This window comes from Cardiocondyla obscurior, linkage group LG14 (assembly GCF_019399895.1).
Source record: "Cardiocondyla obscurior isolate alpha-2009 linkage group LG14, Cobs3.1, whole genome shotgun sequence".
Classification (NCBI taxonomy): Eukaryota; Metazoa; Arthropoda; class Insecta; order Hymenoptera; family Formicidae; genus Cardiocondyla; species Cardiocondyla obscurior.
The window spans coordinates 5616690-5636480 of NC_091877.1; the positions used below are offsets into that span (position 1 = coordinate 5616690).

Consider the following 19791-nt stretch of genomic DNA (forward strand, 5'->3'; position numbering starts at 1 on the left):
GTCTACAGGGTGCCCCCGAATACAAACGTTCGCCTTCCGTCAGATGCCGAGGAAATAACACCGGTAAAAACTTTACGTAAACTTTTTTTTTTTTTTTTTTTTTTTTTTACGTATACCATAAAACGACATTTATTATTTTTCAATACCTCTGAATAATTTTTAGATATTCCTTTCTCCTCGGTCACGTTTATTCCCATTGAATTTACGACATTCTCCCCGACTTGATAATTACAATTACGATGATCTCTTTGATTTAATAATTACAATCTCGCCTCCGTGTTCACGTCAAAATTCTTTTTGAGCGTTCTTCAAAGAGCTTGGAAAACAGGAAAAAAAAAAAGCTTGCGTCCATAAAACTTTCACGTCGCGAATATTTACTTGGCGCAAGAAGGGGGAAAAAAAAAATTATAGGGAAAGCCGCGTCTTAAAAAAGCCGGCAAAATAAATCAGGTAAATAGCAGGAAAGTCGTACTCTCTGTTTAAGTACACCTTACAGAAAGTACATATCCGGGACGTAATGTGCGCGCGGATGGGAATGGATATTTTAAGTGCTTTTTACGAGGACAATTTGCCGTCGGAAACAAAGAACACGCGCCTCCGTCACCTGTTCGAATTGCCGCGAGTCTGACCGCGTCACCCTGTAGAACCGCGTGGAAAGCTCTGACACGCACACACGCGCGCCCGTTTGCTCGGTACGCACGCCATTGTCCCTGGCAGTCTGTAATTTACTAACTACGCATCTATTGTGCATCGCCACTCTGTTTGCTGCAACACCTTGCTCTGCCTTTCTCCACCCCGCGTGGCCCTTCCTCCGCCCATTTGTCCCTTCAGAACCTATTTCCAACCGGGAAACAATGCCTCTAATGCGCGCTTCCTTCTTATATCTCAAATCCCGAGTTCTCCTACTCTCTCTCTCTCTCTCTCTCTCTCTCTCTCTGGTTCTTCGACGTAATAACGTCTTGCCACGGATGGCATTTTTGTGCGACGCATTCCAAATCTAAGAACAAGATAATCCCCGGCTCTCGAATAAAAGGGCAAAAATAAGTCACCTCATTTTTTTTTTTTTTTTCTTTCTTTTTTAAGACTCTCTTTCGTCCCTTAGGCCTATTTAGACTAAAGATTAAGACTGAAATTGAGTTGGAATTTAATCAATCAGAAAACCAATATCTGGTTCAGCAAACTCTGGTTTGATTCGTCAAATTCCAATCTAATTTCAATCCTAGCCCCAAGTGCAATACGGGCTTAATGCGTTTCGACTTTCTTATCACTTTGACTAATCCACCCACCTTGATAAAACGCTTAGCCTTGGTCAAAAGGCCCAATGTGGTGTGTCTCGAGGTTTCAGGCCCGAGCGGTACTAGCAGCTTCAGCTTCTCGAGGCAAGTTCTAAGATGGGCTCTCCTGCAAGCAGATAAACAAACGCTATTATAATTAACCGTAGCACCTCTTTTTCTTTCTCACGTTTTAATTAAATTAATTTTAATCAGGGATAATAGCGCCAAGATCGAACTCGATTCTCAACCGTTTATTAAAGACGAAAGATTCTTATCTTAGAAAGGTGTTTTAATTATCGTGAAAGATATAAATTTTCATACGCATAGGCACGCATCTCGCGAGAATGCGTGCGTGCCACATGCATCGAATACGTTCCATTAGCGGCATTTAATTATAAGTTTACGATCGCTTTATAGTTGCCATCCTGGAGAATGGAGAGCGCGACGACAATGGTGGAAGAACGAGACCGCGGAAATTTCGAATTAGGGTGATTTCATAAGAAAGCAAAGGGTTAAAAATAAAAAGAAACGGCAGATAAATTGGAATTTTAAAAATGGGACGATGGGAGAAACGCATCGCTCGTCGAAAACGGATCGTTAGAACTTGGATCTTTCCTTTCTGCCGTCAATTATTTCGTCGGAGAGGGTTTTTTCTCACACGTGTGAGGCAAGCTTAACTAAATCCATCCAGAAACGGGATGACGCGTTTGCACGTACATTTTACGAGAAACAATAAGCCCGCTCTCGCTTAATGACGTCATCAAACGGTATTATGTGCCGCAGAGTGGACGTGTTTCAGCCGTAAATAGACGCGTTTCTGTCCACATGCCCTTACGTCTATATCTCCGTCTAGGCATGCACTCGACACGTATGCAGGGTATGTCGCTGATGCCGCTTGTGCTCTCGCTATCTTCCTCAGAACGAAATTTTCCTTCCGTGAAAATTAAGGCCAATCGTCAGTCGGCGATTTTAAGTCAAAAACATTACGTACTCGCGCGACTAAAGTAAAGACTAAAAATAAAACTTAAAGTTAGAGCAACGGTTTATTCGTTTTATCTTGCACCCTTATTGACGGAGCAAAAAAAGAAAAAAAAAAAACCCCCCCGAGGAAATTAAAATACCGCGAGGAAGTTTCTTTCGGAACATTCTCCGAGAGCGGTGCACGATTCTTGCCATTCCCGATCGACAGCGGGGTTTTTGCTGCGACAGAGAAAGGGCAACCGAGCGGTGGAGTAGAGCAGCGATCTTTCAATCAATGGCAGCGTGTGACAGCGGCATTATGAAATTCCTTTACCAGTGGGAGGGTTACCCCTGATGAATAAATACTTGGCGCGGAATTCCCGCGCGTCGGAGTCGTGGGGTAGTTGAGCAAAGACGCGGTTACGGGCAAACCTCCGCGGATCCGGGGGGGTACGCCCGGGGAGTTGCTTTACAAAGGGAAAATGCCTTCGGACGCAACGAGCGGTAACAGTCGAATATTAGTCGATAATTCGCCAAGCGGAAAGCGCGAGCTAACCCGCCCCTCGACCCCGTTTTCTCCATTCAACGATTTCGAAAGATTTTAATAAGTTGGAAGATTTCGAAGAGACTTGGGCAAGTTCGGAGAAGATGTAGGCCGCGAAATAAAGCCGTCTGCATTTGAGGTGACTTGTATAAAAGCGCGAACAACGCCGCGTTGCGTAGTCAAGCCTGGCGGGAGCAATGGCCGACCATGAGTTAGATCGCTTTAACAGCCGCCTGTAAACAGCCTCGTAACTTTACTTCTCCCGCCCCGATATCTGTCCCCCTCGCCCTCCTTCTTTTCTCCGTCTAACAGTCAATCCCACTACGCTGGCGCATCACCACCCCCCTTGTTGCATATTCGTCTTTCATCCTCCACCTCTCTTTATTCTTATCCTCGTTTTTATTTCTCTTTTTCTCCTTTCCACTCTATGTTTATCTCCACCTTGCTCTATTACACAATTAATTATTAATTCTAGACCTTCTCTATAATTACGTTGCCGCGTTGATTTAAATTACATTGTCCGCGTCTACGCGACGCCCACTTATTGCGACACTGACTCGCGAGTCAAGTTTTTATTTAAAAAAAAAAAAAAAATAATAATAACAAAAACTTAGCGCAAGTCACTAATCACTGTTGCCTAGCATTTTCATCATCGGAAATGAATTTGCCTTTCATTTGTCGCGCAATTACCTTTTAATTCCCTAATCTAGTTCTCTTAATATTTATTGCTTGCGCGCGAGCAATTGATATTAAACTTGAAATTAAAAATAGTAACTTAACCCTCGCGGCGAAACAAAGCCGCCACATAAGCGAATTACAAAAAAGCAATCAATGTCTATTCCATTATTCATTACCCATTACGCCGGGAACAAATTAAAGGCGAATTTTCTTAACTCCAATTTCCGATAGGTGTAATATCAATTAATTAATTCCGATCAATCTCTTATTAAATGACTATTAATCAACGGGATTTTCTCCAAGTTTTTCTCGTTATTTTATTAAAATTAGCATCCTTAATTAATCGGGCATTAAGTTCGAGGGAAGGGACAGTCATTCAAGAAAATCGAGCTTTCGTTTGAGGAGTGGGATTACGAGATAGTTTAGCAATTCATTAGGACGGACACTCGAGAGTCGAGACTTAGGCGAACTTGGACTTCCTTCAACTGACGTTCGCTCCATAAAGGGTCGGATAGAGAACGAGAAGAGAAAGAGAAAGAGAGAGGAGAGCAGAGGCATTACTGCAAAATACCGTTTGTAGACACAAGCGAAATGGGTCTGGCTTAATTAAACTGTATGCAGCTTCCCAAAACGGGATTCCATTTAAAGTTAAGCTTTGCTCGGATCTCCGCAAGCTCCTTTTCGCGGGAAAATCTTTTTCCACCTTTCATCTTTGGACCCTTCGGTCAATCGCGCGGAGTTGAAAATGATAATTTCAATCGCGCCAAAGTAAACGTGAGGTATTAACGGTTTTAATAGAATTACTTCCTTTCGATTCGCGCTATTTTTATATACTTACTTTCAATGTTTTATTTCGGCCACCTAAAAATAATACTAATTTCAGAGATATTAATAGACCACGAAGGCCGCGTTAATTAAAAGGTTTCGACTTTCATGCAACGTTTCTCTTTCTTCAAAATCAATTTGCAAAGAGTAAAAAAAATATAACAAAAATTACGAGAGCCCAATGTTTCGCTGATTACAATATTGCTGTATGCTACAAAAGTATTTCATAATATATGTATACCAGGATTAGATCAAAAAATGGGAAAAATATTAGCGCAGGAAACTTTGGCGTGCGAAAGTTTCATATATGAATTACGTCGAGCAGCCTAGCTAAGTACACGCTCATGTGGGTATTCACCGGCACGTGTAGATGCACGCGGACAACTGTATGACGCTGGTTTCGCTTAATTAAGCTGTTTCTAGTTGTGTCGAAATCCTCAGCGAACGACAAAGGCGAGTCCGCACGTGCCTTCATTAGGACCCTCTCAATTCGGAAAGCAAGTCCTGAGACTAGCTAAATCCGGGTATCCGAGGGATTTAGAGGTAAACGCGTCTCTCCTTTTCGATATTGAGAAACGTGTCTCATCCGTTTCCCGTGCTTTTGCGAAAAAAAAAAAAAAAGAAAAAAAATCCGAAATCGAAAACTCGCGCACGATTGCACGAAACACTCTGATTTTATCACGTCTATCGAGTAAAAATCAAAGATTGACCACACAAAAAAGAAAAGAAAAAAAAAAAAAGAAAATTAGCGTAACTCAAACAGAAGTGCTGGCCGATCGCCAACGTTACTTATTTTTAAAAGTTGACGGCATGGGAGAGCATGATTCTTTTACCGCTTGCCGCTCGTGCATCTCCAACCTCGCTGCATCCGCGGTTCCAGATCACATCTTCCTCGGCAACTTGATCTTAACCTTTCGAACCCGCACGTGATTGCGCGCAACACTATTTCTCGTCTTCTGTCTCGGTCCATCTCTCTCCGCTTTCTTCTCCCTATCTGTTTGCCTCTCTATTTATTTTTTTTTTTTTACATTTTTTTATTACTTTATCTTCCCCGTCTCTATGTAAAAGTAACGTCGCTCAGGATTCTATTCAGAATTAATTTTCCGCCAGAATTATTTTGCTCAAGCTAACGGTATTTTTTTTTTTTTTTACGCCGGCGCCTATAAGATTTTCAATTCAGTTTCTTATATATTACGTATTCACGTTTCTTTCTGAAGCCTTCCGCTTCGAATAGAGAAAAAAGCCAAGCATTGGCTGACGAGTCGTTTCGTCTTTTTCGACATGAACGGGGAGGGGGGTGAAACTTGGTTGATCGTAAAATTTCGAGTCCCGCAGGACGTTCTCTCGTCTCCCTTCGCCCTCGTGCGATCTCAATAAAACTTTCATCGCGCTTTAAAGTCTCGTTTAGGACCCATCGAAGGAATAGCGAGCCGGAAAACTTCCAACGATATTGTATCTCAAATACAGTCCAACCCTTTGATCTTCATAATACGTTTCTTTCGTTTCAAACGTCAAGGATGACAGTTAAGAAGATCGAGCGAGCGCGCAGTTAAGAAGATCAATGTAAGACCTTTGAAAAGCAAGAATTAACTTGGCCGACTACAAAATGCAAAAGGGGAATAACGCGCGCAGGCAAGAAGTGTCCGAATTTTGAAACAAACAAACGCTCATCCGCTTTATTCGCATTCGTTGCGCAGTCACACGGTTTCTCGCCGATGATAAAATCGCATGGTTATCACCGGGATCCTTCATGATTTATTCAACACATGACTCGAGCGTAAAGCTTTTCTCGTACCCCTCCCACCCCACCGAGGTAACCATTCTTGTACTCCTGTACCCTCGATCCGAGATCTTTCTCTTCTTAATACGGTACGGAATAAGTGGAGATAGAAAATACAAGGAATCCCGGGTCGCCGTCGCCTTAGATTCGTCCATAAGCGAAGAAAAAAATAGGCATTAAGTTTATTTCTCATTAATCGAAATTGTCGCTCTTGAGCTTAACATGCTTTGCAGAGAAAAGAAAAGAATTTCCATTTCAAAAATCCCTTTTTAGAATCTCTTGAAACGGGAAACATTCAGAGCGGAATTTATTAAAAAAGAAATATAAAACCTATTTAAAGAGGAAACTTTTTGCGTCAGTTTAACACAAGGTATTATGAAATATTAATAATAAAATGATCGCAATGATAAAGTTGTAATTAAAAATGTAGTGAAAAATACGATCTATGTCAAATGGCTGTTCATATAATACTTGTGGACAATTTTCTCCCGGCTTGGGTCAGGTCAGGTAAGAGGGACAAAAGTGCACGATCATCACGAGTTACGATTACGAGCTGCACGCCGCGATTAAAACGATTAGAACTTTGCAAGCATTATCTGTCATTATAGAAACGAGGCTGTATACATATATCGCCTTCCAATTTCTCCATTAATGCTTCCTAGACTCCTGGATTAACCATTAACTTTAGGCATCCAAACCGAACAGTTAAAAAAAAAAAGTAAAAAATAGAGTAATATTTTTATTACTTCTCTAATTTAAAAAAAAAAAAAAAATAATAATATTGGAATAGATTCTTGTACAAATAAAGTATATCATTTTCATAGTTGAAATTTTTTACTTGTGATGCAAGTGTTATAAAAAAAAAAGTAAAAAAAAAATTCCGATATTTATTTATTCCTGCAGGAATTATGATTCATATATTTAACATCCACTGACGCATGCATATCTTTATATTTGAATTTCAAATTAACGAAACTCTATTCAGTAATGCATTGAGATAAAAAAAAAAAAAAAAAGACATGAATTATTTGCATGCGATCGAGCTACAAATTAAATGAAGAATTATTGGAGCAATATCGAGTTCGATCTTCAAGTTTGCCTGTTCAAGTACCGGAAAATGCCGAATGAAAATTTGATGGACGTCGTGAAAATCTGAGGACAGAAGGAAGGAAGGAAGGAAGGAAGAAAAAAAAAAGCATCATGAAAGGTTACGACGTGCTGCACGATCTCACGAAAAGGAAAGACGGAAGGAAAGAAAAAAAAAAAAAAGGAGCAATAGAGGCCGACACTCCGCCTCGGATACCAGTTGGCACAATCTATTAAATGCGATCTTTGCTAGACTCGACCTACACAACCGCCGGAAAAAATATATAAAAAAAAAAAAGGAAGAGACCAATCGCCATCCCAAATGCCGAAAATCCGCACCGGAACAAGAAAGAACGAAAAGAAAATAAAAAATCTGCGAACGTTGATCCTTTTCAAAGAAATATAAATTGCAATCTTCAATTTTATATGAACATTAAAAATATTAAATGTACATTTAATCATAAAAAATTCACACGTAGTCTAAATTTTCAGAAACTTCCCAGCTTTAAAGTTTTCAGAAATGACAGTGAAATAGCTAAAATCACTCGGGGAGGCTTAAAATTATGAAAGCTATTGACAAGAGATTTTTCGTCCTAAGTATCAACGGACCTGTCAACGTGTTTCCTTCCAATTTCCCCCGTACTTCTTTCATAAGAACCCCTTTCTAAGGCGAACCGACGGACAAGTCGTGATCTTGACGTTCCTGCTGGCTTCGCAGGACTTGATCGTTAAGGAAAAGAACAGGACACCGAGAGAGGAAGGAAGAAAGAATCCCCAAAGTGCACCTCCGTTCTAAATCCTGAGACTCCTGCCCCATAGAATTAGGTAGAGGTCCTTCAACACGGTGGAAGTTGGGTTTCCTTCCTGAAGGTCCAATCCCTTTCAGCGATAGGGGTATATCCCCGAGGACGGCATCATTCGCATTGCGGTGAGAAGGAAACGAGATGATAAGGAGAAGATGGAGGATAAAGGGGGAAAGGGGTCTTATCCAATAGCTGATCCCAAATGTCCCTAACGAGCACAATAGGTCAGATATTGCGCAAGCTTTCGCTGACTCGACTCGCACCTTTCGAGCGTAATTTCGTCTACAATAAAAAGCTCACGGGACGAGTTATGCGATCCGACCGTCTCGCTTGAAATATGGCTATTTAAGTATCGAAGTGTTTCGACGGTAAAAAAAAAAAAAATTTTTTTCGCGCCGTACAGCGTTTCTTGACGAATAAATAACTCGATCGAGAGCAAAACCGCGAAACGAAGAATTACCGAGCAGACTGTGGACTGTTTTTTTTTTTTTTTTTTTTCTTGTCACTCATTATCTCTTCGTCGCGTGTTATCTCCTTTTTTTCCACTGGATAAGAAATGAATAACAAACTGAAAAAAATTGACCTCTTCTTTTTTTTTCCTTATTTAAAGTTGCTCAAATATACCGAAAAAAATTCGTGGATTACGTTCTCGCGAGGTAGCCACTGTGCGCGACGAACGAATGTTCGATTTCCCTTCATCGTGTCCTCACTTCCGGATGGAAATGGAAGCGAGGTCGATCGAATTGGCTCTCGTGCGGGGAATCAGGACGAGGAACTATTCCGGAATTGCATGGACGGCTCTTTCGAACGACCTCCACCTTGAAATCACAATCAGAGACGTGATTCGCTTATCGAATCTACCGCGTCCGATCGATGATAAGCATTGAATTATATGATAATTGCGCCAGAGCATCGTGATGACTGGTGGAACGATATCTTATTTGTCATTTTCTGTTTGCCGTCGATCTGGTTTAGATAATAAAAGTACATTGTTTATGCGTTACAGTTTGTTTTCTGTCCAGAAAGATAAAGCAGAAAATTCCTATCTTAAAAATTGGCGTGTGACGCGTAAATTAGCTGTTAATTGTTGCTTCACGCCAAGCGAGAGTCAACGTCGGCTGTCAAGTCGGCGATTTTAAGGTTTAATTTAATTTTAATATTTAATTAACATTAAGTAAAAGAAAAAAAAATTATACCGCGCAATTGTAATTTCAACGATTCTTGCATCAATTTCGAACGAAAGAGCCGCAGCAAAAAAATTAATTGGTTATCATACGAAGCAATTAAACCACGTTTAATATTGCTTTCGTAAACGAACGTCAAATTTGTTTTTTATGTATGAAAGTTAACGTGAAATTAACCGCACGATTTTCATCATCAATATTTTTTTACGTGTTTGTTAAATTCCCTTTACATTTCGTTACATATTATTTCAAAATTGTTGGCTTTCATTAAATCCATTTATTGAAAATATTTTAAAATATTGCTTATCAAAGTTATATTAAAGAAGAAAAGCATTCCAAATTTAGTATAAAAATGCAAGAATTTATATAGACGGGTTTTCCGAGGAGAGAGAGGGAGGACATTCCATACAATTCTTTTACAGTTAATTTTATATCGTTATCTCGTCATTTTGTCTTTTTTCTTATCCTCTTTTCCACATCACTCCCCTTTCCTATGTTCAACCACGAAACGACCTCCAATCACCGTCCAAACCGTCAATGTAACTCCGGTTTCTCGAAAATTACGGGAAACCAATCAGCGTGGAAATGTGCTCTCGGTTTTCGCAGGAGCTCTCTCACCCTCTCGCGCTATCCCTCTTTCACCCCGTTTGAATTACGTCCAACAGGTATGCACCTGAGTAGTGATATTGCTGCGATAATTGTCTTACTCTTGAAAAAAATCAGGCTTGTTCGCTACAAGCAAGTCTTTAATTCTTCGCCAAAGTATCTATTCAAAACCTGCACGAATGTTTGGAGACGAGCGAGTTGTATGTAAAATACGTATAAAAAAAAAAAAAACACAATACGTTTCAAAAGTTTCAAATGCAAACAGATGCCTGTTAGCAATAAAAATATATCAAGTGTCGCATAATAATTTTTATTTTTCAAAAAAGTGCACGTTTTTATTTTTCGCGGAAAGCATCGATTACAGTTGAATTTGTAAAAATGCAAAATATTGGAAAGCTCGTGCAACATGCCTCCCTACAAGTTTAAAGTCGCGCAAAGGGAAAGTGTACAAGATGCGCGAGACGGTAAGGCGAGAACGCGTATGATGATAATTCAATGCGATGCGAGAACTCCCCGGTCATGACGAAAAGCGATATTTTGCGAGTAGCAGGAAGGTGAAGGCTTGTACTTGGAGCGAAATAAAAAATGCATAATTAAAACGCGTACAGTTCTCGGCTCGCGTATCTGCTTACAGCCGGTCTGATTACGATCCTGACATTCAGCCAAAGGTATACAAGAACGAATAAAACGAATTTAAGTAATTTCAACTGTTGCTCTCGCAAAATTCCGTAAGAGAAAAGGAATCGATATCTTTCGATACCGTAATCAACGATACATTCCTAATTTCCTTCAAATATAACAGAAATAAAATGTCTACTCTTCATGTATCCTAACAAATATGACCGGGCTTTGAATTTGAGCCTAACGAGAAAAGCGAGAAGAATTGGAAACGGACAGCTTTCCTCGATAAATCTTAACTATTTGGAAAAAAATAAATGTTATAATATAAACCGTACTCGGCAGATTATATTTATTGTTTCTGGTGCGAGTTTCTTTTAACGCGCAAAAATGAGGAATACTGATTAACGTCATATCGCTAATGAAGTTCGGCAAAATATTAATTTACGCGATTGTCCACCCGCCATTTGGCCCTGGCCGAATATTAATAACTACAATGTTATTGTGTACAAGTAATATGGACAGGAATGAGTAAGCAGGATTGAGAATCACTGTTCAGGGCTCAAGGTGAACGAGCTTCAAAGTGGCAATGGTGAACTGCGGAGAGACGTCGAGACAAGCGAAGGGTTCGTGGGCCCTAATGCTCGCGGTCGTTCTTACGCGGATAGCACGTGAAACATTTCTACATTCTCAGTTTTCCTTGCCTTCACAGTAGTATCGGTCAAACGAATAACTTATTGATTTTTCACTAAATTAATTTACGTAACGAGTTCATATTAGTCGAGCAAACTAATTCTCAATTTATCTAATTTATAAATTCAGCAAGTTCTGCGTATTGAATTCACAAAGCAACGTATGCGTACGAAAATAATCGGGAATAAAATTCTGGATGATGAAAAGAAATTCAAAACACCGGGAACGTGTTTCCAGGGTTTCGTAATCCGGAAAAGCTGTGTAAACTCGTGAATTACTCATTTCCCTACGTCAACTCGTCGACTTTCTCGAAACGCCAAGTTTGAATAATTCTTTTAGAATGGACCGCCAACTTTAAATCGGTGGAGTCCTGCCGAAGCAATTTTCTGCGAATTTTCCTGCAATTTATAGTCGCAAAAGCTATAACTAAAAATTGAAATTTATTTCGCGAGAGGGTCGCATCGCTTTAACGCGATTTACATGCAATGTTGGAAGATGTTTATTTCGCGTGAACAAAATTAAAACCCAAATTTGTTCCATATGCAACGTTTCGATATGTATACATATGTATGCATATAACGCAGTAACCAAGGTCGGTCGATGCTCTAAACAACGTCGGGTATCTCTCGGTCTCCCCAACGTTAGAGAATGAAAGGAGGTGTACAGGGTGCACGCTCCGCCGAGTCGTCCTTGACCCCGAAGTCAACCCGCATCCTGCTCCGTGCATCTCGCGAAGGATATATCCCGCGTCTGCGCGCGTATCAATTTTGATTAAATTATTCTGCCTCGAACCCACCGGCTATTTTATATCGTATCGCTTGTCAAGAGCGCGCGCGATCTCTAAATAAAATTTCCACTCCAAAAAGTGGGAAGTCGACTAATCACGGCTCGACGGTTTCGGGTCTAAATAATCAATAAGCTCTCCTGCACACGTTAACTATATTAAATTTTTTAACATTTTAAGCGCAACGATACCGCACGTAAATAACACGGGCGTTTATCGGCATGAACCTTTGCCCTGCAATAACTTTACCAGTATATCCGATACGATAGAATTTCTTTAAACAATCGACCCGCCTATTTGTGCATCGAACTTTATTTATAACGTCCTCTTATTACTCTTTTCCTCCACCTCCGCCTAGCCGTAAAAAAAATAATATATATAATAAAATAACATAATTTCTTCAAGTACTTCGTATCTCTAAGTTTTTTTTTTTTTTTTTTTTTTTTACATAATTTGCTAATAACTATATCTAATCGATCATTAAGAAACAGAGAAATGTACGGCCTTTCTTGCCACGTTCTCATAATCTGTACCGAGGTCGTAAAAGGGTTAAGCTGTAACCAGTCGAGTAGAATTCGGTGAAAATTATGAAAAGTAGGAAGACTAGCGGAGAGTCGAACCGGAAGCTGGCTATCTCACGGCGGCGGTAGCGGCACAAAGGGTAGCACTTAAAAATTCAATGCATTTCAAATGGGGGTTCCAGGGATCCGTTTTCAAGCGCCGCGAGCAACGCCATTTTCACTCGGCACCGACGTAGCCATTTGTCGAGCTTTCGTTTTCCGGCTGACCTGATGTCCTCTCCGCTCGTTCGGGAAAACCCCGATATATATTTCAAATAATGACTCGCGTAAATAATACACAGCCGAGCGATTGCTTATCACTTTTGTTCAATCGGATCGATAAAGCTGACAAAGAATATTGATATAAAAAAACTCTCCCCCTCCCCCCGAGTATATATCAAAGTTAATTAATTTTATATTCGCGTGGATACTTAAACTCCTACACATTTCTATGTACATCAACTCAAGTTCTCTTTTCCCTAACATTATTGGAACTTTTCCATATTTGTATTGAATTAAAAATCATTCATATTAATATTTAAACGTCAAGTATCAAATGATAACATCGTTTATTATATTTTTCCAATTTTCGATTGTAAATCGGTCAACGGCCCATTTTTAATCGTACACGACGGTAAGCAAGAGATAATAATTGTACTATCAATAAATACAGCGCGGGCAAACGAACATTATCTAAAATTTCCGACAAAGTTCGAACTTATATAAATGTATTTATCTAGCTGAAAAAGGAAAGCGTGCTTGTAATTGCGTGTTTAACAGTTAATTAACCAGATTACCAATTGGAATAATATTTTTTTCTGATAACGTCTTGAATGATACTCTTATCAGTTCGGACCGGCCGAACTGTCGTAAACGGAAGTCGAAGGAATCGGCAGGAGGAATGTCACGAGAAATTGGATCACGAATCGCCGTTGTGGCGCAACGGAAAGATCATCGATCATCGATCGCAATATAAATTCAATCGCCTTTAATGCGTAGTGCGGTTTGAGCCGCCATGGATTTATTTTCGCCGCGCGACGCACGCCAAATTTAGGACAGTATGCCATTGGCTTCCGCGTTTTGTATGCTGCGTAAGTATGCCTGTTACACGCGCCGCATACTTACGCACCGTTTGCACCAACTGCCATTGATACAGGGCGGCATTAACCCCCCGGCTGGCAAAATTTAATCTTTACTCCCGAATCGCCGAAACAAGCACTCGAATGTAAAATACAATTCTAAATTATTATGCAATTAAAAATAAAGTCATTGAATGGAAATATATATTAGAGAGACTTGGGTATTTTTTTCAAATATTTTTATATATCGAAAATCATAGTTTTACTAAATATTATAGATATATTTTTTTTACTTCGAATCAAAGTTGACCGAACGACTGATTGGAAAAATATTTTAATTTTATTAGAATGCACCAAAGGGAAAAGAGACACTTCTTGTATACTTGATGTATTTTGCGATATCGTAACCGTAGATTGTAATACATTTTTTAACTCCCATTCACACAACTCGTAAAAGAATTTCAAAAACTTTTAGGCAAACGTTCGTGTGTTACAAACATTTCCAGAAAAAAAAAAAAAATAGAAGGGAAGGGGGATTACAACTCGCCAGTCAGCGGTGCATGAAAAGAGAAAAAGAGGGTAGAAGGGACTTCAGAGAATAAGAGAGAAAGCGAGATGGTCGCAGGCGGACTATCGATTTTTTTTACCCAAGCAGCCTATGTGCGAATAGTGTTCGCGATGGGGAGAAAGGGATCAGAGGGGGAGAGAAAGTTACACACAAGGGCTGGCATGACACAGAAACGGCCAATGTAAAAATCCGCTCTTTGTTACATCCCGTATTTGCGTTACACAATGCAATAAATACGTATTTTCAAAAAATAATTTTTCCTACATTTTCAGTTCTTTGACATTACCCCCCTAAAAGTATTGCCCGGAATTAGCCTTCCACCTTTGGTTTTTCTACCCACGCGATATGTACTACGTACCCGTCTGCCTAATACATTAATTGCCTTTTTCATTTTAAAAGAATTAATTTTAAAGGTCTACGACACTATATAAAATGTTTTATATATTTATTCCAATTTCACGGCAGATTTTAATCTCGCTCAAATTTATATTCCCGATAAATTTCGATTTTAATCTTATCTATGCGCACCTCATTATTTTCATAAATTTAATTTATAAGTTCTCTCGTGACGCATAAATTTCACGTTCAAAAGCGAGTTCATCGTTCATCGTACGAGTCTTTGTTTTCGATTAATAATGAGTTCTAACTATTAACTTAAATTTTAATAATTATCTTGCTTGTTATTAACCCGCAGTTTTTTAATACAATTAACATATATGATAATTTAGAATGTATTATAATTTATAAAAGACTCACCTATTTTTCTCCAATTCATTATGAGTCGTTCTGAAAATAGAAAAATAAAAACATTTGTTAGATTTTGCACGATCAAGATTTGTAATAAAAACACAAATCAAGCTACAACAGTATCCATCTCTTTTCAGATATTTAATATTAACACGATATAAAATCGAAAAAAAAAAAAGGGCAAAGGTTTAGCGCATTTAATGAAAATATCGTAAATATTTTAGAAATAATTTAAAATTGTAAGGAAAATTTATAATAATACGGATGCAATAGTCACATTTAATTCTAACAAAAGATTAAATTGTCAATTAAATATATATTTTGTTGTAGACAAAAAACTGAATTTCAAAAGTTACAATTTAAAAAATGTTTTTACATCATAAAAGCATTCCGTCAAATAGTGATTTTATTTTATAAAATAAAAGTGGTCTGTAAAATTGTAACTTTATAATCAAAGCATCTCTTTATAACACAACAAAACATCGAATATGTTTCTATTGAAATACGTTCCTTTTGATATGTTTACCATTTTCTGAATCACAGTAAATACAAAAAAAAAAGTGATAAATTTTCAAATAATCCTCTCTTTATGATTTTGATATTGCGTATGAAACTGTTGCTGAAACTACTGACAATTTAAACCTTGCACGTTTATAAAAAAAAAAAAAGCTTCATATTACACGTGCACGTGCGACGCAAATATTAATAATTCGAGATATAAAATTAAAGAGATATCTTTCAACTTTGAAGAGATTTGCATTTTTTAAACAATATTTTAGCAGATACAAACCTGCTGCCTTGAGACTTCTTTGTCCTTGGCTTTTTTGTAATGTCATCGGGTGGCATCGTTGAAGCATAGCCATGTTCAGCTTCTGTAATTAGAAAGCGATAAATCGATAAGCGGAATATATAATTACACATTTATATATAATACAATTATTATAAATAGCGTTCCAAAAGTGACCTAAATTTTGTGTGCTCAAAGTTCTACTAAAAATTCGAAATTACTTCTAAATTGTAAATTTTTAATTGTAAGACCTGTACGTAAAAAAAAAAAAAAAAAAAAAAAAAAAAAAAAAATGATATTTTAACATCTTCAAATACAAATCTTTGAACGCAGAATTATTTCCGAAGATAATTTTGTATTTAAAAGCAACGCAGATATTTAGATATTCGATGGAAACTCGCGACGTGATTTGCAAGAGTTTTCCAAGCTGGGTAGGTCAGAGAACGAGCAATGACAAACGCATCGGCGGTAAGTCACGTTTTATTTTCTTAGATTGTTCCACATTTTATGCCGTTTCAAGAAAGTGTCACGTTTGATTTGAGGCACAATTGCGCCTCGTTTTGCGATTTTGCAAGCTGAATAAATCGCGAAACACGTGAGTTCACTAATTGCACGGATTGTCGAATTAATGCACAATAATCCGGAGTGCTTATCACGCGCGGCATTAGAAGTGCACCTGTAACGTTTACGTTTTTAAAAATAGAACGTCAAATTAAATCGAAATAAGCAAGTGCATCGCGACGAATCGAAATAGATGCATTGGAATAAATTTGTATAGATATAGAGACCGTAATTAAATTAAGACCAACAGACACTTCAAATCAGACAAAAATAGATTCTAAAAGAATACATTTCCATAAATAAAGAGGGACGGCGATTAAATTAAGAACAAATCTCTAATCGATAAGTATTTTCTCGGGTTTACTTTCATCCGCCGACCTTCGACTTCGATCAAAATCACTTTATAAAAGGAAACGTTTGAGAAACGGCTTGTTCTAACGAAAGTTTGGTTAATAATGTAATTGTACGTGTCGTAAAACGCACAGACTATTTCCGTAAATACCGCGTGTGGCTTTATGGCCACCAACTAATTGCGCAAACTTTCCGATTCTCTGCTTCCCCAAATTTACGACGACTTGAAAAACCGCAAGAAACGAGCCACGCGCTCTCCAGAGAAAACCGCACTTTAACGCAATACGCGATAGCGCTAATTACCGAACGACATTTATTTTACAAGCGTTCTCATCAAATTCGAGTTTTATATAGATCCACGAATGTCAGGGGGAGGGAGGGAGCAGAATTTTCACGGGCGGGTTCGCGTACCTTCCGTCTAAATACTCTAAACGATCTACGGCCTATAGCGACTCGAATCATTCGACAAAGTTAATTTTTACATTATTGCAATATTATTATGTTCCATATGTTGTCGCTATGCCTTATTCAATTCATTTTGTACAAACGCAAGGTAGCAGGCTGTCACGTCCGGTCACCGAGTCCCTCGAATAATCAACGGTCACGCGTGAATATTTAAACGGCCCCGGTGCACGCGTGCAATCTCATGCGTTGAAGCAATTTTCGCGCGTCGTGCATTTCACGGAGAAAACGCACCGGCCGTTGAGACAAAAACCGTCGGCGCGATCAATCAGTCGCTCCGCTCTTACGGAAAAACGCCGAGTTTATTGGCCGCCTCTTACTACGCGGCAATCGCGTTCACGTCCTGCGTGCAGGGGCCGGTCTCTTGTCCCACGTGTGCGCGACTTTGTTAGAAATCTCTCGGCACAATACGACGCACGAAGGAGTGCGCGAGCGCGCGCGCGTTCGTCACAAACGACGTGCGTTGCACGCGGCGAGGACATCGTTCTATAGTACGACGCAGCAGCATTATAAGTGGCATGATAAAATGAGATCATCATCATCATCATCATCACGAGGCGTGCGATCCGTCGTGAGAACGAAGATAGCGGCGACCGTTATTTGCAGATTGTACGAATTCGATCGGGAGCTGTACGTCTCGCGCGATGCGTAATAAAATTTTTTTATAGACCCGCCCGCCGGTTAACTGACGAGGGAGTCAATTTTGCGACACATTTTTTTTTTCCGGTTTCTTTCCTATTACTACTTGAGAGGACGTAAATATTAATTATCGACGGCGGAGGGAGGTTGCGTTACCTACTCTGAGAATTTTTCTGCAACTTCTCACATGCGTGTTTGTATTTATAAAGAGCTACTCCGTAATGTCGCGGATAGGTTTCTCGTTCACGCGATCGCGATTAAAAGTAGAGAAGGAAGGGAGGAAGGAAGAAATAAGAAGCGCGAAGGCACTCACCTCTTTCCCTTCGTTCAATGTACTCGGCGGCTTGTAATAGGGCAGCAATGCTCATATTTCCTCGGTTTGGAGTAATCCTGGCTGCTTCCGTTCGCGCTCGTTCCCCCTTCTTCTGTCGCACGTTCCCGCGTCAACACACGTGCCAGCCGGGGCACACACACACCTTCGCGCACGACACCCGGACCCGGGCACGGACACGACGCACGACGCGCGCGCGCACACACACGTGCGGAGACGAGGAGCGCGGATGAAAACGGAGGGAGCGAGGCGAGAGGCGGCGAGATACGTAATCGTGGATGTGTTGGGCCGCGCCGCGTCGTGCCGCGCCGCCTCGAACGACTCCGCCGCACGTCGGCTACCTTCGGCCGCGTAACTGCGCGCACGACGCGCGCGAGGAACGACGATGACGACACACCGACGCACACCGGGACGCGAGAGGAACGTGCGCACCAATCCGCGGACGGCGACAGCGACGGCGGCGGCGGCGGCAACCGCGGCGACGACCGAGCCCGAGATGGATTAAACGCGGAAAGTTCCTTCTACGACGCCGCACCGGCTCGATTCTCCTTCGCGCCCGTCGCGATCAACAACGATCGATGAATATCCTCGAAAGCCAGGCCGCCTCTCTCGCCGACCTCGTCGCCGCGGGCTAATCGACGACTCGCTTCCAACGTCCCGACTCCAGCTTCCCTCCAACGTCGGATCTGTCCTTCGCCGAGTTACCTCGCTACCGATCACGAGGATCGATCGATCTCGAATGGCCGCCTGCGCGCAATTTCACTTCGATGCTCCCTTCGGCGTCCGGCGTCGTCCTTTTAAACGTGCTGGGAACCTCGTTGCCTTTGTTTTCTTTCCTCCTTCTCTCACGACGACGTGCCCTCCGGCTTGATCGCGATTGTCCGGTCGTCTCTTGGTTCTTCGCTCCTCCCGCGCCGCGACCGTGCTCCGCTCGGTTCTCCCTTTGCTCGTTTTTCTCACCACTGCATATCACCACATTTCCCCGCGGTCAGCACTGCGAAAACACAAGGGAAGCAGATTATCACCACCGTCGTCGTATCGTCCCGTCCGCATGGGCGTTCCGCGATGCGACGCGACTCGTGCTCGATTTCGTGCGTACGATCCCGACGTAAATAAACGCCAGCGATACACACAACCGTCGCGATACGAAAGTGCCGCGTGAGGTAACTGCGCTTCGAACGCCGCCGAGAGAAGCCGATTCGCGCGAGCACGCACACGCACATACATCCCCCCGCACACATGTACCCCCGTCGCCGAGCGAAGAGGGGAAGGGGGAAGAGGGAGCAAAACAACGCACGTCCAGGGAAAGAGCGAGAGGAGAGAACGGAGGGAAAGAGAGAATACGCCTACGCGCGGTCGCGTAACGCGAGAAAAATAAACAGCAAGTAAAACGGAAACGGAGCGCGCGCGCGAGAAAGAAAGAGAGACGGAGATAAATATAGAAAAAGCGATAAAACGAAATTTATTATGCGCGAATGAGATTAGAAGATTAGGACAAAGAGAGGCGAGAATTTAATCCTTTGTCGTCATACCTGCGTTCCCGGCGGAGATTAACGGAGAGGCTTTGCAAATTCTCTGAGCGAGAACGAGAGCACAAAATTTATTCATTCCACCGAGTGCATGCGCGCCTCTTGCACGTAAGCTTCGGAGGAACGGTCTTACATTCGGGAAGATTAAACTCTCGGCTATCAAAAGTGAAGCGTAAATAACGCGTTTAAATGCCACTATCGAATATCAGGGTTTTTTCTTATTTAACGATTCAATGAACGGTTTAATTAGCGATTAACAGTTGGCATTCGATTGAGATAAAAGGGTTATTTAAGGAAATTTAAAGCCTTGTGTTTTAGAAGACTGAACAAGTATTTCGCCTC

The 19791-nt window shown here is 40.7% G+C and overlaps 1 protein-coding gene across 2 annotated transcripts in view; it reads right to left on the minus strand.

Moving 5' to 3' along the window:
* Positions 1-19791, minus strand: part of LOC139108049 (MAX dimerization protein) — a 40606-nt gene that overhangs the window by 19035 nt on the left and 1780 nt on the right. Inside the window, exons 2-5 of one of the 2 annotated variants that reach the window (XM_070666047.1) lie at positions 17903-18914; positions 15580-15661; positions 14799-14828; positions 1287-1401 (exon numbers count right to left, since the gene is read on the minus strand). In XM_070666047.1, coding sequence (XP_070522148.1) covers positions 1287-1401; positions 14799-14828; positions 15580-15661; positions 17903-17957 — 282 coding nt within the window. In that variant the 5' untranslated portion in view covers positions 17958-18914. Of the gene's footprint in view, positions 1-1286; positions 1402-14798; positions 14829-15579; positions 15662-17902; positions 19161-19791 lie in introns of those variants that run through there. The other variant, XM_070666048.1, reaches the window with a different exon arrangement.